The sequence below is a fragment of the Astatotilapia calliptera genome, chromosome 23 (assembly GCF_900246225.1).
Source record: "Astatotilapia calliptera chromosome 23, fAstCal1.2, whole genome shotgun sequence".
NCBI lineage: Eukaryota > Metazoa > Chordata > Actinopteri > Cichliformes > Cichlidae > Astatotilapia > Astatotilapia calliptera.
Genome location: NC_039323.1, coordinates 39,213,498 through 39,238,626, shown reverse-complemented (window position 1 = coordinate 39,238,626; position 25,129 = coordinate 39,213,498). Strand labels below are relative to the sequence as shown.

The 25,129-nt window shown below is 41.4% G+C and overlaps 1 protein-coding gene across 4 annotated transcripts in view; it reads right to left on the bottom strand.

Moving 5' to 3' along the window:
• The window catches only part of fam184aa (family with sequence similarity 184 member Aa), an 84,611-nt gene that overhangs the window by 52,715 nt on the left and 6,767 nt on the right, over positions 1 to 25,129 (bottom strand). For 2 of the 4 annotated variants that reach the window (XM_026158418.1, XM_026158416.1), the window contains exons 2-10: positions 17,331 to 17,408; positions 15,817 to 15,951; positions 15,444 to 15,542; positions 11,836 to 12,042; positions 11,256 to 11,429; positions 8,994 to 9,155; positions 8,394 to 8,529; positions 6,730 to 6,911; positions 6,470 to 6,655 (exon numbers count right to left, since the gene is read on the bottom strand). In XM_026158418.1, the coding sequence (XP_026014203.1) occupies positions 6,470 to 6,655; positions 6,730 to 6,911; positions 8,394 to 8,529; positions 8,994 to 9,155; positions 11,256 to 11,429; positions 11,836 to 12,042; positions 15,444 to 15,542; positions 15,817 to 15,951; positions 17,331 to 17,408 (1,359 nt within the window). Of the gene's footprint in view, positions 1 to 6,469; positions 6,656 to 6,729; positions 6,912 to 8,393; positions 8,530 to 8,984; positions 9,156 to 11,255; positions 11,430 to 11,835; positions 12,043 to 15,443; positions 15,543 to 15,816; positions 15,952 to 17,330; positions 17,409 to 25,129 lie in introns of all 4 variants that reach the window. The other 2 variants (XM_026158415.1, XM_026158417.1) reach the window with 1 other exon arrangement.

Here is a 25,129-nt window from a genome sequence, read left to right as displayed (position 1 = left end):
TGCTCCCCGGGCGCCCAATGGCTGCCCACTGAGTGAACGGGTTAAATGCAGAGAGGAATTTCCCCACAGGGATCAATAAAGTATATATTATTATTACTGAACATGGGGAATACGAGTGTCTGTGCCCATTGATTAGACAGCTATTCCCTGTAGTTGAAAATAAGTTCATACCTACAGAGAGTAAGATGGCGCCAGCGTGTACGGCAGGCCATCGTCTTCTCTGTTGTTCAGCTCTTTTCCTTGATATTTGTTTATTATTTGCTATCTTTCTGGCACTATGCCCCCCAGATGGTTATGCATTAATCACCTATGACCGGGATACTCTGTTAAATCTTCATTTTCCCCCTGTGCTGGGTTGGATCAAGGCTGGAATTTGGGAGCTGCTTCCTTTCCACGTATCATCTCTCCACTGGTTCATACGGTTCCTCTCTCTGCCCCCCACCTAAGAAGCGTTACAGGAAGCGGGGCAAACGGAGTGGGTTTCGGGTTCGCTTTAAGGCTTACCTTAAAACATCAGCTGCAGCTAATTCCCTCACCACCGCGGGGATTATACGACTTCCATCCGCTCGGGATCCATTGTCCATTGTCCTTCAGGCTGCTCAGCCATCGCTGGATCTGTCCGGTCGGTAAACAGCCTGTCCGGTTTCTCCGGTAGTCTCTCTGCCTGTTCGTGTTTGGATTGGGTCCCCCAGCGATGGTGTACGGCACAGGCATTTAAGCCAGCTAAGACGTTCTTCCAGCAGAAATAAGATGCCGATCTCTCGGATGGCTTTATTAAACGCAAGATCACTGGTGAATAAAACCTTCATCTTAAATGACCTCTTCCTCACCTCTCAGCTTGATGCTCTGTTATTGACTGAAACTTGGATTCGTCCTGGTGAGTCCTCTTCCTTTTCAGAGCTACTACCTCCGGACTGTGTGTTCTTCAGTTCACCGAGACCCTCGGGAAGAGGTGGAGGCGTGGCCTCTGTTTTTAAAAAAGTTCGGCAACTGCCCTCTCCTACCTATTCTAGTTTTGAGGTTCAACTATTGGAGCTTGCCGGACCCCCAACGATTCTATGTGCTGTGATTTATCGACCACCTAAATATAATAGGTCTTTTATTTGTGAATTTGCTGACTTCTTGGGGTCATTTTTATTAAGTTATGACCAAGCCCTTATTACTGGAGATTTTAACATACATATTTGTTGTGCTGATGACCCCCTAGCCAAGGATTTTCATGCCCTAATTGACTGTTTTAACCTTACACAGTGGGTCAGGGAACCAACTCATCTTAAAGGCCATACCTTGGATTTGGTCCTCTCATATGCTTTGGATATTTGTACTATGGACGTTGATAATGCTGGTATTTCTGACCATTTTTTGGTCATGTTTGATGTTGAGCTATGTGCAATTGATTTAAATTCTAAAGGCTGTCATCGCCCTGTACGTATCATTAACTCTGAGACTGTGGCTAACTTCATTACGGCCTTTTTAAACTTTGCCTTTTTTGATCCAGACTTCACTGATACTAACTGTTACACACCTCCCTTGGTTGATGATTTTGCCAAAGCTATGCTATCCACCTGTTGTTCCATCTTAGATACTGTGGCCCCTATAAAGATGAAACGTCCCAGAACTTCTCATAAACCATGGCTAAATGACACTATACGAGCCTTACGTCGTGCCTGCCGTCAATCTGAAAGGAGGTGGAAAAAAGACAGGCTTCAGATATCCTATGACATTCTTTGTAGGAGCCGCTTTCTCTACCAGAACTCTGTAAAGGCAGCTAAAGCAGCTTTCCTATCAAACATTATTGAGACTAATAGCCACAACCCCCGAATGTTATTCACAATTTTTAATTCGGTGATAAATCCCTGTCCAGACTCTTCGAGCTCAGCCTCTCAGGCTCTCTGTGAGCAATTTCTTAATCATTTTAGTGGAAAAGTTTTATTACTGAAGGCTTCACACTCTCACTCTCTTGTGCTGAATCCTGTTCAGCACAAGAGTTTTAGGATGCATGTCCACCTTTTCTCACTTTGAGGTGTTATCACTCCCCACTCTTAAGGGAATAATTGAACAATTGAGAAACTCAAATTCTGTGCACGATATCCTTCCATCCCGAATTATCAAGAAAGTTTTGAGGAAATTGGGCCTTGCATCTTATTTTTAATGAATTTATCATTGGTAGTGGGCTGTGTCCCGACTGCTTTAAAACATGCGGTAGTGCACCCCGTTCTTAAAAAAAGCAATTTTGATCAGAAAGACCCTGCCAATTATAGGCCAATCTCAAAACTTCTGTTTTTTTCAAAAATTTTAGAGAAAGGCATCTTTCTCCAAATACAGGCTTACTTAGTTGCAAATAATAATGGATTGGATTTATATAGCGCTTTTCAAGGAACCCAAAGTGCTTTACAATGCCACTATTCATTCACTCACTGGTGGAGGCAAGCTACGGTTGTAGCCACAGCTGCCCTGGGGCAGACTGACAGAAGCGAGGCTGCCATCGGCCCCTCTGGGAAACACCAGTAGGCGGTAGGGTAAAGTGTCTTGCCCAAGGACACAACGACCAGGACAGAGAGCCCAGGGATCAAACCGGCGACCTTCCGGTTACAGATACGCTTCCCAACCCCCTGAGCCACGGTCGCCCCAAATAACATTACTGACAAATACCAGTCTGGCTTTAAGCCACACCATAGCACTGAAACGGCCCTGCTAAGATTCTATAATGATCTTCTTGTATTTGCTGACTCTTTGCTGCCGTTTTAGTTTTATTGGATCTGTCTTCAGCCTTTGACATGGTTGATCATAATATTCTCTTGAGGAGGCTAGAGCATGTTGTAGGCATCAAGGGTTCTGCCCTTAACTGGTTTAATTCTTACCTCACTGATAGATCCTTCTCTGTTGTGATGGGAGGATACTCTTCCTCTGTTGCCCCTCTCTGTTGTGGTGTTCCCCAGGGGTCTGTATTGGGCCCTTTATTATTCTCTTTGTATATGCTACCCTTGGGCTCCATATTTGAAAAATACAATATTTCTTATCACTTTTACGCTGATGACATTCAAATCTATTGTCAACTGACTGATGATTTGGCAGCACCACTGAACTCCCTGTTCGATTGCCTGAGCGAGGTTAAAGATTGGCTGTCAGATAATTCTCTCGTTTTAAATGAGAAAAAAACTGAAGTTCTGGTGTTCGACAGCCATATTCCTTGAGAGACCAGCTTGTTGCCCTGCTGGGGCCCCTAGCTAACTCTCTCTCTGATTCTATGCGTAACCTGGGTGTCTATTTGGATAGCTCCTTTAAGCTCGATAAGCAAGTGTCATCTGTAGTTAAATCTGTTTTTTTTTCCAAGTGCGCCAGATTTCTAAAGCTAAGCATTATATACCACACGGGGACCTGGAAAAACGTATCCACGCTTTTGTGACCTCCAGGTTAGATTATTGTAATTCTCTCTACTGTGGTCTCCAGGCCTTCTCTCTTCGAAGACTGCAGCTCCTTCAGAATGCTGCGGCTCACCTTCTTACTGGAGCTAGAAAATTTGACCCTATTACTCCGGCTCTTGTTGATCTGCACTGGTTACCAATCAAATATCGCATTGAGTTTAAAATCTTGCTACTCACTTTTAAAATCCTGAATAACATTGCGCCCAGCTACCTCACTGACCTCCTCAATCTGTACACACTTAAGATCATCAGGTCAATTACTCCTGGCCCAACCTAAGTTTGGACTGAAGACCAGAGGCGATCGTGCCTTCAGCTGCACCCAACCTTTGGAGCAGCCTCTCTGCTTCTATTCGAGCCTTGGACTCTATCCAATCCTTTAAATCAAGATTGAAAGCATATCTATTGGACTTGGCTTTCCTGACCAGTTAATACCCTTTTAAATTTTAAACTTTTAAATCTTTAAATCTTTTATTAAATTTATTATTTTATTATTAATTTTACTGCTGTTTTTGTCTTCTTAGTGGATTTTGTATTTATCTAACTCTCCTGGTCTGTTAGTGCCTCTATCCTGTCTGTGCTAGTGCCCGATCTGTACCCTGTTATTGACTTATGTTGATTCTCCATATTACTGTGAAGCACTTTGGTGTGCCTTTGGGTTTTTAAATGTGCTATATAAATAAAACTGTATTGTATTGTATTGTATAAAGGCCTGTTTTTGCTTATTTAGCTATCCAGAATAAGTGAGACTAGTAAGAAAGAGATGAGTCTGCCCAGCAGTCTTGTTGTTGCTGTTATATTAAATGGATCAGGTTAAATTAATTTAACCTGGGTAATCTCATCAGTTGTCGTTGCTTCTTTGGCAATAAGGCCGTTCGTATTCTCCTCACGTAACCCCTCCCCTTTGAAGTCAAAGAGAGGAGAGCAAATCAGGAGTGAAAAAAAGAAAAGCTGAAGAAGAAAGACAGAGAGCGGGCGACAGACTGAAAGACGCAGAGGAGAAAACACAGGCACAGAGAGATGCAGCGCTTCATGTCTTTAGTCTTAATGTTGACCTAATTAAATGTTGAGGGGGGCTGCGCGTTTCTTTTAGAGATACATATTTTTTTAATGACTAAAGCCATTTGCTCTGAGGGAAATTAATTGCAAATGCTTCCGTGAAAAAAGTGAGAGACATAAACCCTGAGAGAAACCTTCGGCTGTTTGTGTTCCAATTACTGTTTTTATCCCCCCCCCCCCCGAAAACATCTTTATGGCTTCTTTCATGCTTTATCGTTTTATAAAGAATGATGATCAAGATGGTTACACAGCAAAAAGTCAAAACAAACAATCTTCCTTTAGTTTGAATATCTTAAAATAATCCAAGTGACCAACACTTTCTGAGTTTGTGATTTCCTTGCAGTGACACTGACAGTGGGTTTGGCCAAAGACAGCAGTATGTAAATGTAAATTCTCAGTCATGTGCCAACACAAAGAAATGCAGCCAGCAGAGTAAAGACGTAACAGAGTCAGTCTGATCAAAACTGATTAAAAATACACAAAGACAGAGAAATGATTAGATGGCATTAGATTTTAATACCATCTAATCAGAAATGGCCAACCCACCGCCTCCAGCCTGTGCCCTTTACTTGGAGTCTATGAAACATAATCTTCATTCATACGAGTGTTAATTTTCTTTAAAAACAACCCTCTACTTAAGGCTTTTCAATTTGGTTGAAAGTAATTGAAGGGGAATAGACGCACCGCCGCATGACACTCTCCAGACCCTCGTGTAGCTCTGACTTATCAGACTGCAGATGGCAGGATACTCCCTCAATAGCGAGAGGGAGACAAGAATGAGTGAGCCATGGCTTCCGCCGTTACTGGAGCTGGAGCATTCACTCTATAAATGATGGACATAACTTCTGAATTGTAAAGCTAATGTGAAGTGCCTTAAACCTCTGTTCCTTCTTGCATCCCGTCCAGGTGAAGACTTCTGATAGTAACACGAAGGCTGCAGAAAAAAACCCCCAAACCCTTCCTGGTGACTTTATAGTCTCAGTCACTAGTTTAAAGTGTGGCAGAGTTCAATTTAAGATTTTTATTTTGTAATTAACCGTCTTCATTGGAGAGGAAAGGACCGTAAAGCTGGGTATGCCCACCATCGGGGTGTGATGGATCCGACCTCCACTAACGGTTTCAAAACACCAAGACGAAACGGCTCGAGGCGTCTCAACGGGACAATGCTAACCAATGGGTTACAGTTTATAGGCTTAGCTAACTGATGACACAGCTCAGGACCAATCACGGTCCTCCACCACAGCGATGTCTGACTCAGCGGGTTGTGGATGAGAAAAGTCGTCCACTTCTGTGACAGATGGTTTAAGGTTCTGTGTTACTCTGTATTTTTCCTATGCCCCGAGGACCGCTGAGGTACTCCCGCCTCAAACATCCACATACCCTCCTCAACTCTTACAACTTTTCAAAATGATGGTGCGGGTAATGTTCAGCTCAGAGCTACAGAGAATTAATGTCTTTCATTTAACATTTGCAGAGGCTCTTCTCAACATTATTATTACCAAAGTGTTTAAATTTATTAGTAGCAGTGAACTCAGAATTTGATGGTGAAATGTTCCTTGAACCTAATTTCTTATATCCAGAGGCAGAGAAAATCAGGATGTTGGAAATGTTGTTTTCAGCTTTTAAAAATATGTGAAGACTTTGACCAAACATGTTATGACCAAATGAGGACACCACAAACAAATGCAATTAATAAAAACCCATTAAGATCATGAAGTACAAACAGACCTACTGTGTCATGGCTACGTTTCTGCGACTGTGCTCGTGTGCATCTTACATGTGCAACAATACCATCTGTCTGTCACACTGTCTGTGTTGAAATGATGACTTTGCTCCTCATATTTTACTTTTTTGTATCATATTTAGTGTTTGATATCCTTGAAAATAATGAAGAAAACCTTGTGAAGGATTTTAGGACAGTTTTTTGGACCAAAAAGTTTCCATTCGTCAGATTCAACATCAACACCGAACCTTCACACTGGACTCACCGTGATGAGGAGTTTCTTCTCCTCCTCTTTCTCTTGCTGGGCTTCCTCTCTCATCACCTGGTGTTTCTCCTCGAGCTCCTCCAATGCTCTGACCTGCGCCTCCTTGAAGCGAAGTGTCTCCTCCTCATAGTGCGCTCTCAACCTGGAGAGCTCCTTCTCATAGCCCTGGTGTTCCTCGCGCAGAGACTGAGGACAAGAGGCAGATTAGAGGAAATAAAAAGGCTTTTTGTGACAGACAAAGAAAGGATAAAAAAAAGTACCTGTTCCAGTTTGAGCACTTGTTGTTTGTGCTGGTCGTTGGCGGTCTGGCTCTGGCTGAGCAGAACCTCCCTCTCCTCCTCCAGCCTGCTGATCTTCTCCTTGAGGCGGCTCTGCTCCTGGTCCAAGTTCCTGATGGTCGCCTCGTGGGCCATCTGGGTTGCCTGCAAGGAGCCGATCTGACCTGAAAGCAGTCAAATTGAAATCATGTGTGTGTGTTAAAGAGGCTCTACAATCAGGAATCTGAGCTAACGTTTAAACTAGATGTTTGTTATTGTTATTGCTGTTTGAACGAAGAAGTGGCCTCTGCAGCAGAGTTATTAAACAGGAAGTCGGCAGTCTGCTAATTTAAAATATCAGCTGCTTGTAAAACTTGGTGGGAAAAACTTTAAATAACAAACAAGAAAAACAGTGTGGTGCAACAGTGTGGTTAGCTGAGCAGCCAGAGGGAAAGCAGATGTTCTAAAAAGAAAAGCAGTCAAAGGAAAAGATGTGGGATGAGTTTATTCAGACTATTTATGACATAAAAGCTCAATTTCAATCTAGTAATCATAGGAGAGCTTTAAAGTTTCTATAGACGCTTCTGTAGAGATCACACAGTATAAGGCGTGAGCACAGGCACCATGACACGCAGACACCCCTTGGCTTGAGCCCTGTATCACTAACCAACCTGGACCTTACGAGACATGAGCTGTTTTTCCCTTCATAATACAAAAATGCTCCGCTGCACCGATGCTGGAGGGAAAAAAAATTATCCATGCACATACATTTCCTCAAGGTGCAAAAAACTGTGTTTCAACCATTCGTTTGTGGCAGCTGGACAAAATAAAACTTTGCCCTCCACGAAATGGTTTGTTCTATTTTTGGAGCCCGGCACCCCGCTGTCGCACTCTCTGCGTGATATCCTCACAAACAGGCGTTGACCGTGACTGCTAAAGCTGCACACAAACTCCCTGCAGTCATATTGCCAACTACACTTTAATCAATTGGGTGTCTAAACCGCTTTGTAAATCAGTCAACATATTCTATTCGTGGTGCATTCAGGTGCACCATGTAAACTCGTAAATCTACAGCTGAACGGCTATGAATGTTGTTCAAACTAAAAGAAAAATCTTTACATGAATTTGAGTCCAGTTAACAGCAGAGTTTTTCAGTGTGTCTGAGGATTTTGAATGTTGTTTTACTCCAACAGTTTTGATAAAATTACAACAAATTATAATGCATTTGTTTCTACGCAGACACGTTTTGACTGCTGAATTTAAATCATGTCATTAGCAAACTTTATTGCACGGGTTACAGAGGTCTACGAAAAGGCTAAAAGCCACACGTAGCCACGAATGGACCAATTAGAATAAATGGAAATACCTCATCAAATTTTAAACATACAAGCCGAGATTTACAACATCGGTTAATTAAGCATGAGGAGCTCTGCTGGACTCGCAAATTTAGCTGAAATTTGCAAGCGACGATCAATTATAAAACACGTTGTGAAACATCGCTTTCGTTTGCAGCAGTGTGTGAGGATTTCTTTTGCAAATTGGGGAACATGAAACACAATCGTGAGAATAAGGATGACAAATAGCAGACTTCCTCTTTAATGGATGTGTGAAACATCTGCACACAGCACTGCACTGCACAGTGGTGAACGCCAGCAGTCAAATCTTACTGGCTTTGTGCAGGATTTCAGTAGCCTGCTGCTGAACTCGTTCCCTGCTGCTCTCTAGTTCATACTCGGTGTCCTTTAGCTGCATCACCCAGATCTCTCCGTCCTGGATTGCCTCTTCCAGCTGCTTGTGAAGGTTCTGCAGCACGCACAGAAACACACACACGCACGCTCAGCTATGTTACAACAATACAACGTTTGGCATTTTAAAACCTCAGCTCAGACTCTCCAGCTACTTCCAAACAGATCTGCCTGCAGGACCATCAGTGCACACTACATTTCCCACCACCTTAAGATTCTTAAAAACACTCTCCACCCCGAGGCTTTCTGTTTCCAGAAAACATTTTCCATTCAATTTATCCCACTTTGTACTTAAAACTGAAGCAAAGAAAAACTCTTCATATTATTTGTACTATTTTGGGAAATCCTGCAAACAGATGAATGATAAAACCAGCAGTAGCGGCATTAGTACATACTGCTACATTATTTTTCTGTCATTACAAAAACATCAAGGGAATCTGGACCAGAGGGTTTTCATTGTTTTGTCTTATTCATTTGATTTGACAATAAAACATGGTGTTCAGCCACTCGTACCCCACACACCTTGATGGTTCCCTCTGCGTTGGCCAGTGACGTCTGCAGTCTGTTGGTCTTGTCGCGGTTCTCTCTGGCCTCCTCCTGAGCTTTCTGAAGCTCACTCCTCAGCTTGGACAGTGAACGCTGCAATGCCACTTCCTGCGCCTGGAACTCCTTACGAAGCTCGACCTTCACGAGGACACAGAATTAAATTAGTCACTCTGACACAAGAACACAACGCTTATAGCCAGCAACACCTGCCTGTGTGAGTTAAAAGGAGACGACACAAGCAACCTTGAGAGGTGCATTGAGATAAATGAGGCTTTCTTTAAGGCGGTGTCTCAAAAACTGCTACTCATGTATCAATAACACGCAAGTCCACCACCACTGACAAAGACGCAATAAAAGCTGGACTAATTAATCCATATTTTAATATAAACAGTAGATCAAACGCCTGTATGTAACGTAAAAGGTGTGAGTAATTACCTCAGGCTTCTTTTCAAATACAGTTTTGGCTTTCAGGGCTTTAATTAACCTCGTTTCAAGCAGCAGCAGGGAGCAATAAACCATGAATAAACCCAACCCACCTGCCCAACAGCAAACACAAAGTTGGCAAGTAAGCTCGCAAAGACATACTCACATCAACACACTGGAGTCATGTAAGCTTAAACGTGTTTGGTAATCAAACAGAAACATGACTTCTAATGAACGTAGATCTACTAAAGGCAAAAACGGGGAACTGTTTGCTAACAATAACACATTCAAAAACACATTCCCATGAAAAATGTATGTAAACTATCAGCATTGTGTTTGAAGTGAGTAAACCAACCAACTAATGCTGCTTTTAGATTCTTAATGTTAGGTAATCCTTTAATGGTGAGTTTGTGTGTGTTCACAAAGGCATACTGTGCTTCCCTAAATTAACAAAAGTTATTCAGAGGTCATTTTCTCTAGGTCAGTGTTTCCCAACAACTGTGCCGAGGTGTCATAGTGAGAAATGATCAGGTGTGCTGTGGAAAATTATCTGGTTTCACCTGATTAGTACTCTAAGCGAGCGGTCCCCAACCACTGGGCCACGGACCGGTACCGGCATGGGAAACAGGCAGAACAATTACATTCTCTTCCACTAGAGTGCAGTACAACGTTTTGCCCCAATTAAATGGGTTGCCAACGTCCAGTAAAACAGAAGATGAAGAAGAAATTATATAGCCATGCTGTGAGTGAGACAACGCAGCGTGTATTAGAAATAGATAAATATTTGACAAGAAAAAGTAGTCAATCTGACCTGGGTCCCGGGGAACATTTCAACCCAGATGAAGGCCCTAGCGTGAGTAGTGGTCACAAGAAAGCAAAAAAGGTACACTGAGGACAAACCGAGCCGATTGCTATACCCGGTGCGCGGGGAAAACTGCATTTTAGTTTGGTGGTGTGCCGTGTGATTTTTCTAATGTGAAATATAATAATATATACGCGCTGGCTCCAAAAGTTGGGAGAGACTGCTCTAGGCAGCTTGAGAAAAATAGCAGCGAATATGTACCAAATAATGAGCAAGAAAAAAAATCAAAACAAAAACACCATCATGGCGTCGGTCGTGCAAGTGTGCGAGTGAGCTAATCACAAAAGTACATCTACAAGACAACAATATCACCCTGCTGTTTTCAACAGCTGCTCTTATGTTTGATTTATTAACTTTAACACCATCTGCCTGTTCTTACATATGGTATTTACAATTAAAATCATATTAAGCAATGACGAGAAATGCATTCAGGAGGTGCTGATTTTGTATTAACAGACCCAAAAATGAAGCTGTTCCTGCAGCGGAAACTGTACTAATGCAACATATTATACTTAACAAACAGAGGGAATTAGAAAAGGTCTCACATCTAATATAAAACTGTTTCAATAAAGGGCTTCTACCTACTAAAATTGAGAGAAATAAAGCCCTCGGCACTATTTGACGGCTTTATTCTAGACCAATTTCTTGACTTTTTTCAAGAATTTTATACAAGCCTGTTTGTTTCAACACATTTTATTGCCTGTAGCTGTACTGCAACGGAATAATTGTCTTAAGACACACAACACCTGTTAATAAAGAGAGCACTGTGTCTCTCTCAGGAACATAAACAGCTACAGGCCTGATACAGAACACCATGTTTCGGACTCTGTTTAATAAAGCGGTACAGTACTCCTAACAAATGAAAACAAATTAAATGCCTGAGTTTAGTACTTAAAATGTGGTTTCTGCTTTTCTTCTTCTCTGTCATAAAAAGGAGAGGAATAAGCTTTTACCTCCGTCCTCTTCCAGGCCAGCAGGTTCTCAGTGGTGAGCTGGTGTGTTCTCCTCATGGCCTCCAGCTCTCTCTCATAATACTCCTGAGCCTTGGCCAGCTTGGCCTCATACTCCTCCACCAGGCGGACCTTATCCTTTGTTAGCTCCTCCACCCTCTCCATCAATGCCTCCACCTACGCCAAGAGATGGATAAACAGAGAGCTTGTCAAGACACATTCCAAAATCCTTTTTTAAAAACAACAAGTCTTGAATAGATCAAGCCCCTAAACCACATTATGTTTAGTCTTAAGTTAGTTTTAAGTCTTTTTATTGTTGAGAGAAAAGAAAAATGGGAGAAAAATAAGAGAATGACATGCAACAAATCTCTATAGCCAAATTATTATCACTCCGGGTTTATATTGTGCTCATAAGCTAACTGCACTACAACACACTACATCCTTTCATTTCATTGATAAGCCTTAAAAAACAGCAGTTACCCTCGAAAGAAACTTGCTTTATCAACTTTCTACAAAAATCCCAACATGCATCACTCCGATCCAAACCTCATCTATCTCCCTCGCTCAATCGAGCTCCGCCCACCTCTTGTCTATGAAGCTCAGCCAGCTTCTCCTGGTCTTCTGTGGAGGAGGCGCTTTGGTTCCGCTGGTTGTTGAGGAGCTCCTCCACCTCCTGGCGGTGGGTGGTCCTCAGCTCCTCCAGCGCTCGCCGCTTCTCAGCCTCAAACTGTGCCTGAGCCTGGCTGAACGAGCGCAGCTTCTCCTCAAAATCCCGACGCATCTCCTCCACCTATTGAAACCACGGAATATGTTCTATTCTGTTTTTGTGTTACTGCTAGCCCAGTCGCTAATGGTGTCACGCTAACTGATCGCAGCATCGCCTCAAAATCCTCCCGTAACAATGAGGGAGGCACAAAACATTCAGTTCTAGCATCTTAAGCCTTTCAGCACTTGTTTGTTATTACCTAAATAAAAGCTTGAATCTTCTCTATGTACACCTCTAAGCAGAGCAAAGTGTTCTTTGCAGCGCAAGATCTGAAACAGTTCAAAAGAAAATGTAGAAACATGTAGCGTGTGATGTGATGTCATATGTCATGTAATGCGAACTGTTAGTGCTGGTAAAGATCTTTTTGTTCAAGCTGGAAGCAGACACTGTGAAAGCATTTAAAGTCCAAAGATAACACACAACAATCCAAATGTAAGAGATAAAGAGCTGAGTTTATTTACCCACCAGCTCTTTACATCTAAGTAGGGCTGAGATGTTCCTTTGTGCCCACATTCATCAGTGCATATGAAACTGTGTCACATGATCGTATGACATGACAGATGACATGATACATGTAACAATATTAGATTAATATCTATTTTTTTAATTGAATAACTGTACAGCACTCTGTTTATAGTAACCACTGTCCTTAATGTAAATATGTAAGAAGAATTGTGTATGTTTCTGTTCTGTGTACTGTTTGTTGTATATGTGTCTTTCTGGCTGCTGTTACAACAAATTTCCCCTTGTGGGACAATTAAAGGATTATTCTATCTTCTATCTATCTTATTGTAGCATAACATAATCTGTGCAATACTGAAGTAACAGCAGACTATAACAAGTAGAAATCATACTTCCTTATAATGAAGTGAACACTTACTGTATAAATAAGCAATCTACCGCCTTCTCCTAATCAAACGTGCCAAGTAGCACTTCATTCTGAGTGTAATTTTAATTTTGGGAGCGAGGTGCGTACAAAAGAAGAGTGCAGCAGTGAAGAGCGCGTTTGTGGCACTAAAAGTTAAATTCGTATTCATTATCAGCATATGCCAGTAACGATTATGACATCCCCCCTGCTGTGTGCAGCTCGTAAACAGCTTACCACTCGTGTGTCACTGGCAGATGCTCCTGCCCATGTGACTGGTGTGTCACCCTTGTTTTAGTGTCATATGCTGGATTACTAAAAACATGTTGCTGCTACTCTACAAGCATAACTGTGTGTGTGTGTATCTGTCTGTATGTAAGACATAATATTTTGTCAGTAAAAGATAGCCTTATGTATGTAATGTACACTGTCAGTATTTCCTTTGTTCAATTGTTATTTCTACACTGTACCACTAGAGAGACACCGACAGGCAGATCCAGTCTCCTAGTATGCGTGACATGCATCTGATTTTTCTGATCTAAGAGAGGAGTTCATACCTATCCCCTCCAACTCATCATTTCTGACTGCTAGTACCACATGTTAAATTAAAATAGTGAAACTGGTAGCGCTAAATGACACAGAGGTTGTGGGTGTTCCACGCTGTCTGCACAGATTACCTGGTGGGAGGCAACCTGTCTCCAAACAATCACGGTCTGACTCAGACTGACTGCAATCACTCTCAGATGATGAAGGTTTGCAAATAATTGCTGTCTAATTTAAAAATAAGGACAGCCAGCATGTCTTTCTATGCTGATGACTGCAACCTGTCTGCAACTCGTCTCTCTGCAGTCGGGGACTAAACTCAGCTGGGTGCCATGTCCCTCAGCTACTATATGTGGAGAAATTTCTGCTTCAGATCTGTGAGATTCTGGCTGAACTGTGGATGTAAGGAGTTAATGTGAACTTCTGTGTGTTTGGACAGCAAAATATTTAAAACAGATGCCAACAGATTTGTCTCAGTCAATCACAAACAGATTACACATAATTGCCAACTTGACTCCATTTAATTGCAAACTGACTGCAGACTTTTATGACTGTCTTGATGCACTGAAGTTGCTTTAAAGATGGCAGCTAACTGCAAGTGGTCACAAACGGGCTCCCAGTTTTAAAAGTTATAATTATTTTTCCAATACATCTTTTTCAGGTCACACCACAGTCTCCACCGGCTGTTTTCCCAAATGTGGCTGTAGCATTACACAGTGCATATTAAATTAGGGCCATAAGTATTTGGACAATGATATAAAAAAAAATCTATTTTCAATCAAGACGTGACTGAAGCACACACCTTCAGAATTAATTCGGTGGGCTTCATTATTATAGATTTTTAAATTATTTTGATGCCGTCGTTACAGCCTGATGACAGCGAGCGTCCTTTACCTGCATCAACATCTAATTGATGTCAATTTAAGTTGTCTTTCAGTTTATAAATTAAACAATAATATAACATATTTGATCAATTTTATCATATGTGCCAGTTATAACCTATTAAGGTATAAAGTCTGTGGTGTGAAGTAGTATTACTCACTAATGCTTGTATCAGTCTTGTTTGATTGATTAATCTGCATTCAGCACAAATAAACCATTCCTGTTGTGCATTTAGAGCATAACACACTTTACATTTTTACAATTACAGCCCAAATACAAAAACATTGGGATGCTGTGTGATATGTAATTAAACACACAAGGAAAAGATTTGCAAATATAATAAACTCATCTTTTGTTCAAAATAGAAAACAGAAGAGAAACTGCAAAAGGATTTTTATATCCAGTACATGACATCATCACAAGATTCCAAGGATCTGGAGAAATCTCCAATGTCCAAAAATCAATACTGGATGCCCGCGATCATCAGGCCCTCAGGCAGCATGCATTAAAAGCAGATGTGATTCTGTCATGGAAATCACTGCATGGACTCAGGAACACTCCCACTGTTCACTGTGCCACCCGGTTAAAGCTCTATATGCAAAGAAGAAGCCATATGTTAACATGATCCTGGAGCGCTATCGTCCCCTGGGCGCTGATCCTCTGAGCAAACGGTCTAAAGTGGACGGAGGCGAGTTGAAAAACTGTTCTGTGGTCAGAAGAATTCACATCTGAAAAAGTGGATTCTTTATCCTCAAGGAGAAATGAACTATTTGCACTCAGGCCAAAACTCTCTTATGTCTTAAGGTGTAAGTGGATAAGTGCCTCGGGGACTGGCAGTTTGCACATCTGGAAGGGCACCAGCAATGCTGAAAGTTATATACAGATTTAGAGCAACATATGCTCCCATCTTTTTCAGGTAAGACCTTGCATGTGAAACATTTGGAGTATCATGAAGCAAAAAAAATGACAACAAGAATCACATACAGTCAGCATCTTCTCACTAAGTTTTGCATGTTCTGCATGTGTATGTGTGATTACATTTACATTTTACACAGCATCCCAACACCTTTCATAATTGGGTTCATGCATGAAAGTTAACAATCAGGTATTACTTTTGTTATGAGCCCAACCTTACCTCTCTGCTCATAGAAACCACCCTCTGCGTGTGCTGGGCCTCTGTGCACAGCTGCGAGTCCTCCATCCTCTGTCTGTACATCTCGAACTCTGCTAGAGCCTGAAGACAACAAGCACAACAGTGTTACATAAAGACAAATATGGAAACATACAACTGCAATATAACACACCCACTCCTGTATTATATGTTAAGTTGATACTATCCAGTTTTTTACACCTAAATAATCCATATTAAAAGGCTACAACATTAAAACATACTATTGCTTAAAGATGACAACGTAGGAATATGTGAAGCAATACACAAACTAAGCAAAGCCTGGCTCGATACAACCAAACTAAATGAAGCCACGTGGTGCCCGGCAGCGCTGAATGACCTGTCTCTTCATGTGTTCGTGGAGCTCTACAGATTCCTCCAGACTGGCAAGCCGCCGCCTCAGATCCACCTCGTCCGCCATTTTAGTCTTGTACTGCATGATCTTGTCTCTGGTTTCTGTCACAATGTGTTGGACCTGAGCAAGAGGAAAGAAAGCAGCCAGTGCTTTAAAACAGAACAGAACTTAAATTTAAAACAGAATTTAAAACAAAGTTCAGCTCAGGTTTAGGCAATTACGATTAAGATGATTATGAGCAAGATTAAAACTTTTTTGTTCTTTTCCAAAGTGGAAAAATATCATAAATTTACAACCAGAGTAGCAGGAAATAAGACCTAAGGAGAAATATGTGAAAATAAATAAGAAAAAGGTGCCAGCACAACACCGTGGACTCCAAGAAAACAGGGGGAGAAAACTCTCACTTTAAAAATTTAACACTTGAAAGAAACACTCATTTAATTAACAATCTTGCAGACTACAGTGCACAAGAGCTTCCCTCTAAAAGAAATACCAGTGAAATTAAGTAGGTTTAAACCACTTTTGTAAAGGCCAAGTTCACGTCCTCAAATAAACTCTGCCCACCACTGAATATAATGGGTTTTGATTTGGTGCCAGACTTGTTCTGTGTCTTTGAAACCAGTTTAGAAAATCGTAACATTTAGAACATAAGGCAGCTGGTAGTAAACATCCACACCGCTTACACTGAATCAGCTGAACCCTTTGAATTAAGTGGACAATCTGGGGGAACTCTGCTGTGCTGTGCTTCTGTTATGTTCTTGTATGTGAGGTTGGGATAAAAAGTACTGGTGATGTGATTAATCACGTAATTTCACAATACCTGTGGCACATTACGGCTGAACACATTACGAAGAAACCCAATAAATGTGGATGTTTCTATAGACATCAGGGAACAGGGAGTGTAAAATATGACTTCTTCACAGATTTGACCCAGATTAATACCTCTGGGAGATTTTTGGAGTCAAGTGTTTAACAGTGAGCATCATCAGCCCTTAGGAAGCTATACCACAAACCACTGGAAACATCTGTACCTGCCATGGTGATTTAGCTGTTAAGCGAATTAATCAGCTGAGAAGTCAGAACTTTGCATCTGGAAACAGCTGTGGGTAACAGATGCTCTTAAGATTTAAGTTCATCTTTAGTTTAACTTTCCTAATCACCCCTCAGTCAAATTAAACCCTTTCTGCAGTGCTGACCTGCTCGCTGCAGGAGGGCGGCAGACAGCAAAACCATGGTTAGCCTTGATAACAAAACTGCAGTTTGCCACTGAATTTGCTCCTCTCCTCTCCAGTGACTAAAATACCAAACAGAAGATGGGGAAACCTCACTAAGGAGAATTCTGCTTCACCACACTTTTATAATGTAAATGAAATAACACCATTTAAACACACTTTCATTCCCACAGCAGTTTGACACCACAAAAGTGACAAACCACACGGCTGTTTATCAATCACAGAGTATTTTCCACCACATAATAACAGGGTGTTCGGTGTCTGTACCTCGTCCTCGTGAGCTTCTTTCAGGGACTCGATTTCTTCTTCGTGCTCATCGTTCTTGGTGTTGAGAGCATAAATTACCTGGAGAAATGAGCAGAATTAGATCACAGAAAGAAAATGGTAAATGGCCTGTATTTGTATAGCGCTTTACACAACCAGTCATCCACCCATTCACACACTGGTGATGGCAGTTACATTGTAGCCACAGCCACCCTGGGGCGCACTGACAGAGGCGAGGCTACCGGACACTGGCGCCACCGGGCCCTCTGACCACCACCAGTAGGCAACGGGTGAAGTGTCTTGCCCAAGGACACAACGACCGAGACTGTCCAAGCCGGGGCTCAAACCGGCAACCTTCCAATTACAAGGCGAACTCCCAACTCTTGAGCCAGAAGACAGGAAAGAAAGCTCTTATTAACTGTTTCAATATCAGATCAATAGAAGTGAAGACTAAGCTCAGCTCTGCATCGAGAGTGCAACAAAATCAATACCAACAGCATCAGGAAAGGAGAGAATTATGTTTCGTGTTCTGATTAAAGACAGTCACACACTGTGCCAGGACTACGCTACACACAAAACACAACAAAAGTCCCACAAAGGGAGGTGGGGGGGCGAGGGGTCGGGTGTTCGATAATAAATTTGGTGCAAAGGAGATAAGTGAACATTTCACAGTAAGCACAGACGTTCCTGTGGTCACAGGAAAGCCCTCTACTGGTTGCTGCACATTGCACAAGCCTAAGTGAATAACATCTCGTCAGTCATGCTTGCTCTCTCTCTACCAGGAATATAAGTAGGTTTTACAAGTGCTGGAGGTAAATGATATGCAAAAAAAAGAAAAAAGCTTAAGCTTCAGCAAATTGAAGCCTGCAGGGAGAGCAGCTAATATTCAGTCACGGTCAGCTGAATTACAGCCCCGTTGGCATCGAGACGAACGGGTCCACCTTTTGCTCCATTTACAGGTGAGAGGAAAAGGTTACATACAAATCTACAGCAAGAAGTGGGCATAAAGGTATAGTGGTGGGGGATATTTATCCTTTATGGGCAACACTGCTGACGTTTTAAAGACCACTGGGATCAACAATTGAGTAATCATCACTGCAGGGTATTTGCAACTTTATTAAACTTCCCTGTACTCAGCAAGAAATACTAAAACCACTGCTGTGATACATACTGTATCACAGCAACTCAATATAACAGCTGTTTAATATTCTATATTACACTTGATCTCCTAGTGCCTTTAAAAGCAGCATTATTTTGATTTTTCAAACTTGCCGTCTAAAGTATGTACACTGAATGTGTTGCATCCTCAAAAATGCACCGTGAAGAAAAAATAAGTTGACATGGGACCACGTGGGAGGCAGAGAAATCATTTCAGTGAGCCAACTGACCTGGAGCAACATCTAGCTGCGTGTCTGAGGTAAAATAGGATAATTGTACCTCATTGTATTTTCAGTACCGGTGAGTGTTTTAAGCTACAAGCACACTTGTTGCCAAATGTAGTGGTCTGATTGTACTGGTGAAGATTGTCATTTCCACAACACTGCCCCCCCCCCCCTCGAGGTCCGCAGCGCTGTTGAAAAGGCTCTGGAGGTCCCTGTATTAAGCACATAAACCTGTGACACAAAAATCACCAAACTGAGACACCACAGACTGTTTTCCTTCCTGGTGATGAAGGAAAACGCTGGGCTGGCATGTAAAAGGACATTTATTCCCTTCAAGGACCTGAAGCTCCATAAAGCACCCCTCCAATAGCCAAACCCATCTGTTCTCTGATTGGATAGTTAAATTTGTGATTGACATGACATTGGCCAATCAGATGAAAGGAAGAAAAGTAGGATCAAAATTCGTACTTGAAGCTTGAAAGTTGAGTGCAGAGTTTCACACGTATTTTTTGGCTAAGTCCACACACAAACCTTTTTTACACACACAAAACTGATTTACAGGTACAAAATATTTATGACCACAATTTGAGCCCATATAAATGCAATTTGCAGCTGAGACTTTGAGCTGCACTACAAAATGGTTGACTCGCCATAGTGCGAAGGGGTGGACCCACACTTGCAGCCGAGGAATTGCAAAATAAAACAAAAAGCCTTGAATCTGAATTAATCTGAAATAAAATGAAATTAAAAGAATTGATTTCTCTTCCCTGTAACCACTGCCTGGTATCCTTTACAACTGTATTCTAAAAGAGTGACATACCATCTGCTCATTTGTGTTTTTCCACTTTACAACAATCCCGCCTGAATGTTTTTATTGGTGCTAAACTGAAATTTTGTCATTGGTTATTTTATGTTTTTAAGCTGGGAGCAAAATCAGTGAGAGGAAGGTGGATTTCAACCCTCCACTCTCTTTGAGAGTGAGCCTTGATTCCCAGCAGTAAGTCTGCCGTGGAACTGTTCCTTCAATTATACATGATTATTTTAATGACGCTGCTGTGCCTGCTGCTTTCATCTCCTTCTTTCCCTCCTCTCTCTTTGCTCCAATCCTTTCATCTCCCTTTTTTGTTCTTTATCTCTCCTCCTCTCTTCTCTCCCTTCTCTCTTACACTTTCTTCTTTGTCTCGCCATCTCGCAGGGATGAAGATACCTAACATCTCTATTTGTATCTATGGTATAAAAGTGAGACTTGAGTTCCATAAATAATTTCTCACGGAGCAATTGTGTCAAAGTAACCCAGCTGGAAAGGAAATTCTGCTGTGATTAACCACTGATAAAACCTTACTTGGTAATTAGATAGTGTTATTGACTTGGACTGTTAATGAGTGATGAATTTACTGATGAAAAAGAAAAGTCAACAAAGCTTTTCAGCTACATAAATCATTTAGCAAAGCTGTCAAACACTCTCTGATTACGGCTTTTCAGATTTAATGATTTGCAGCTTTTCAATGTTTGGTGTCACCATGAAATAGATGACAGTGTTTCCTACTCATAGACTTTATTTGGGAGCGCTGCCCAGGTGTATTAACTGTGGGAAAAGTATAATTGGCCACTCAAGGAGGCTTGGAAGATACTGCTCAGCTGACAAATGGAATTAGGATAAGCAGAAGAAGATGGATGGATGATGGATGGATGGATGGATGGATGGATGGATACTTCTAACCAACTAGCCCCAGCCCATCTTCTATTTTCCTATCAGCAGATGTATCAGGTCGCTGTTGTGGCAGCCCTCGATATCATTCAGCTGCCCCTCTAGAGAGGCTCTTCTTCTGTTGTAGACTCTTCTCGAACTACTGTGGTGATGACAGTTCTTGCTCAGCTCTTAAGACACTCTGTGAACTGGATGGCTACTCTAACAGGGGATTTATACTTAAATACTTAAACTTAGACCGCATACCTTTCTGAAACCCTCTACCATAACATATGCCGTAATCTGACTTAAAGCTACCGAAAAATGTAACTGCACATGATGATGTGCAGGTATAAATGCTGGCAACGGTGGCTGCTACTTGTGTAGACTACACCTTAGTATAAATTAGGTGTAAAAAGAGCCTGTGACAGGTGGCTGGATGGATGGTTACGGATAAGATGGCGCCGAGTATGGCAGCCTCGTCACGAGCTCCCCCAAGCAACAGCTGTTTTCTGTGTTTACTTTTACTTTATTTATTTTTTTGCACAACTCTGTTGCTTGTGAAGCTCGCACACAAGAATTTCACTCGCATGTACTGTACCAGTGTACCTGCACATGTGATGTGACAATAAAAGTGATTTGATTTGATTTGAGGTGGAGAGGTTGTTAACAAGCTGCTATGTTGAGCTCAGTGAGGCTGCAGAACAGAGCAACGACTACTGCACTTACCTGCTGTCCATGAAAGTGAAGTTAGAGCTCATCTACAAGACAAGAATCTTACTGAAGAGGCAGCTGCACATATCGGCCATTAATTTATTGGTCACACAGTACACTGGGAAACACTGATAAAAAATTATTTTGGTTTTGAGGTTAGCCAGCGAACATTACCAATAAGAAGACAGTCTGTGATGAGCTTTGTAGCATTTTCTGCGATTATAGGATGTATTTATTCAGTGCAACATCTTTGAGACATCCAGCCAGAATTAAAAGAAAGCTTCAATTTACACAAGCATTTCTAAATGTGAGAGTGGATTAAAAAATATGTAAAACTGTCCAACCTAAACTTTTGCCCTTTATTCTATAGTAGTATCTAAATCTGATATCGATCATGGAGCGGGACCAATACAGGATTTTCAAGACCAAAGCCAATATTTGGCAATTTAAAAAATCTGACAAATCCTTGCTAATATAATTCGAGATGGCACGATACCACTTTTTTATGTCCGATAACGATATCATAAATTTGGATATCTGCCGATACCGATATGAATCCGATATAGTGTTTTTTAATCAACAAAACTGTTTTTTAAATATCTTGCTGCATTTTGTATAAGTTCATACTCAAGTTTAAAACAACAACTACACTAAAGCTATTCTGTTATACCTGTATGCAAAAAAAAATATTTCATAGTTCAGCAATACTGATCAATCTAATAAACTTAAACCTACACCATCCTCCCTATTCTGGTATTTTAAAGAGTACTTAGCGTAAATATTAAGCAACCTAACTAATAGGGTTCCAACTCCCAGCAACAACAAAAATAAATAAATAAAAAATAGGGAACCACCCCTCACGCTCCACCTCATGATGCTTAATCGACGTAATCAACCTTAATTTGATGCAGTGTGAAAAAAAATGCACAGAAATCAATTATTTCTCAAGAAATATTAAATAGATTCAACATCTTTCTTCAACAGAATTGCAGACTGCACAGATGGTACCTTCCCAAAGGAAAAAGTACTATAGCTTACTAGGGTATATATATTAGACTTAATAGTTACTATATGCAGTAATGGACTTCTATTCATTTTGCATCAAATTAAAACTTTGGGTGTCAGATAATTATTTATTAAAAGCTAGACATTTTAAATGAGAATAAGAAAGAAAAGTATGTCTTTGTGCCCCCTTTTCCCTGTTAATGCCCTATCGGCCCCCCTGGCTAAACTTTGCTAGATCCGCCCCTGCACAGTTACCAGCGTCAGCTACGTAGAAAAAGATCCTCGAGTAGAAAGTAATATTAAATACATTCTAACAACAGCTGATCAAGCTTAAACGTGCTGCTGTTGTTCAGCCGCTGGTTTCCTCTTTCTGGTACAAAGTGGGCCAAAAGCAAACAAGAGAGACGGACTCGCGACAGAAAAGCCGATCAGCTGATCATTTAAGCAGTTTCATGATTGAAGTAGCAGCAAGAAGAGGCAGTCGCTTGTTAAGCTTAAAGCAGGAATGCTTTACAAACATTCGACGTGCTAAAGTTCTGAGGTGAGTTACGGGGTGTTGCAAGTTTTGTGAGGTGCTTTCGTGATATTTAATGGATCGGATTACATTTTTTATTTTTCTCCGATATCCGATCCAGTAATTTAGGTCAGTATCGGACCGATACCGATACCGATACGTAACTCGTGTAATTTTAAGTGTAATCTAAGTGTCCTCTGGTGGACAAACTACATCATCAACATCAACACATAACATGATTACATGGTGGTTCTTCCTTCTATTATTTGCTTTTTTACAATATATGTGTTGATACTGATATATTAATGCTGCCGATATATCAGTAAGGCTCTAATAGTTGATATGACGTGAAACTATTTGACTGCCTGCTCTTACTCTTTAAAAAGACCTAAGATTTTTACTGTAGCTGTTCTGAATTTTTCCACATTAAACAAATCTGCAGCAGTTCAGATTTACAAAGGTGATAAACATGTTGTGCGTGGTTGCATAGAAGCAGACTGTAAAACTTGCTTGGCTCAGATTTTAGGGTGAAAAAAGAAAACACGGTGTGATATGTGTCACTCTCAGAGCACTACAGAATAAACAGACTTCACTGGCATCTGTCTACCACACAGATGCAACCTGACACGCCATAACAAGCTGATTAATGTTTGCAGCAGCAGAAAATGAGGAACTTCCAGCCATGATAAATGTAGCACGACTGTGTGATTTTAAGCAACACACACAGCTGAATACATAACAACTATCTATTTATCTGTATATGTTTAATGTAGCCATTAGGAGGGGGTTGTGGAGTTCATGCACCGGCACTTGTTCCGTGTTATTTTTACCTAACAGGTTCCCAAAGAGAAATGCATGAAAGTGAAGCAGAGCATGCACACGTCCACTGCTGAATATGACAAGTTTGACAACAAAAGGAAGAGAACGACAGCCAATAGTTTCTTCTTTTCTTCTCTGCTGGAGGTCTCACAGGAACATTTTCTGTCCCGAAGCTCCAATCAAAACAAGCCTAAAGGCAATACAACAGCCTGCAGCTACACACAGTTATTCAGTGCTGGAAAAAAAAACACAAAAACATCATGAAACACCTTTTTGTACCACTTTTACTGTTGCTCATCTCACTCTACTGGCATTAGGAATAAAAAACTACAGTGTGCTTCAAGAACAGCTAGATAGATACACAGTGTATTTATCTCCCATTAACCCAACAGGTGGACTAAACTGCAAAAAGCACATGAGATGCAGAGAAGAACATGACCTACCATGCTAGTTCTAGTTTAGCCTTGATATTTTAACATAATTATTCATAACACAGTGAAAAAGCTCATCTTTCAAAGGCAACACCTAACCCCTGTTAATGGCTCTGCAGCCTCCACCGCAGGTTGTCTGTGAACCCGAGGAAACCTGGGAGTGTGATGGAGAGCAACACCTTGGTAGTGCTTCCAAAAGTAGAGCCTTGGAAGCAAACCATTAATTAATCTTCAAGGGGGTTCACCTACAGAAGCCTTCTATGATCTTTACTTCTTCTAGACCAGGGGTGCCCAATCCCGGTCCTCGAGAGCTACCGTCCTGCAGCTTTTAGATGCATCCTTGTTCCCACACACCCGAATCAAATGAATGGCTTGTTATCAGGCCTTTGCCAAACATGATGGCATGCTGAAGAGGTACATTTGATTCAGCTGTGTTGGAGTAGGGATGCATCTAAAAGCTGCAGGATAGTAGCTCTCGAGGACTGGGATTGGGCAGCCCTGTTCTAGACGTTGTTGACCAAAGTCTCACTTTCAATCATCCAGGCTCAAGCTGATCGACTAGCTGGACAGGAAAAGGGAACTACAGAAGCTTGTTAACACCACTTTTTGCCCTCTGCAAGCCAAAATTTCAGAGTATTATCTTAAAATAATTTTGAGTTAGGTGTGAATAGATTAAAAAAGTTTCCTGCTGCGTCCTTTTACTCCTCTCGGAGTGGTATAAAATTTACACCTATTAAAGCATCGTAGAAGAGTATCATTAAAGTCGATCAGCTGAAATCCACGCAGCACGCGTTAAATCAATCAAACTGAACCACATCTATCATTACAGACTGTTTAACAGCAAATTCTCCTCCGAACAGTAATGCACAGGATTTACAGTCGGAGTCCTCTATCACCGAGGCCTCAAATGTAGAGCTTCTGTGTGCAGGATGGATAAGGGATGATGCTAAAAATGACAGTGGGAGCACCCAGGAGGGATCTCTCTGAGGCTGAAGTCGATCACTATTGATCAAACCGCGGTAGAAAGGTCACTAAAGCCTGGAGAGGAACAACTGCAGCATTTGGCTCTGACAAAACTCTGTTGCTCTGCTCTTGTCATTTTCAGAGGATTACCATCATATGCACTAATTAAAGGATTAATGAAAGCCTGGCTCTCAGATGCGCTGTAGTCTTAATGGGATACCTCGACATTTGAGCTTTTAGTCCAATGTTTTCCTTCACCAGACGCGCCATGAAGTGGCAACACAGGC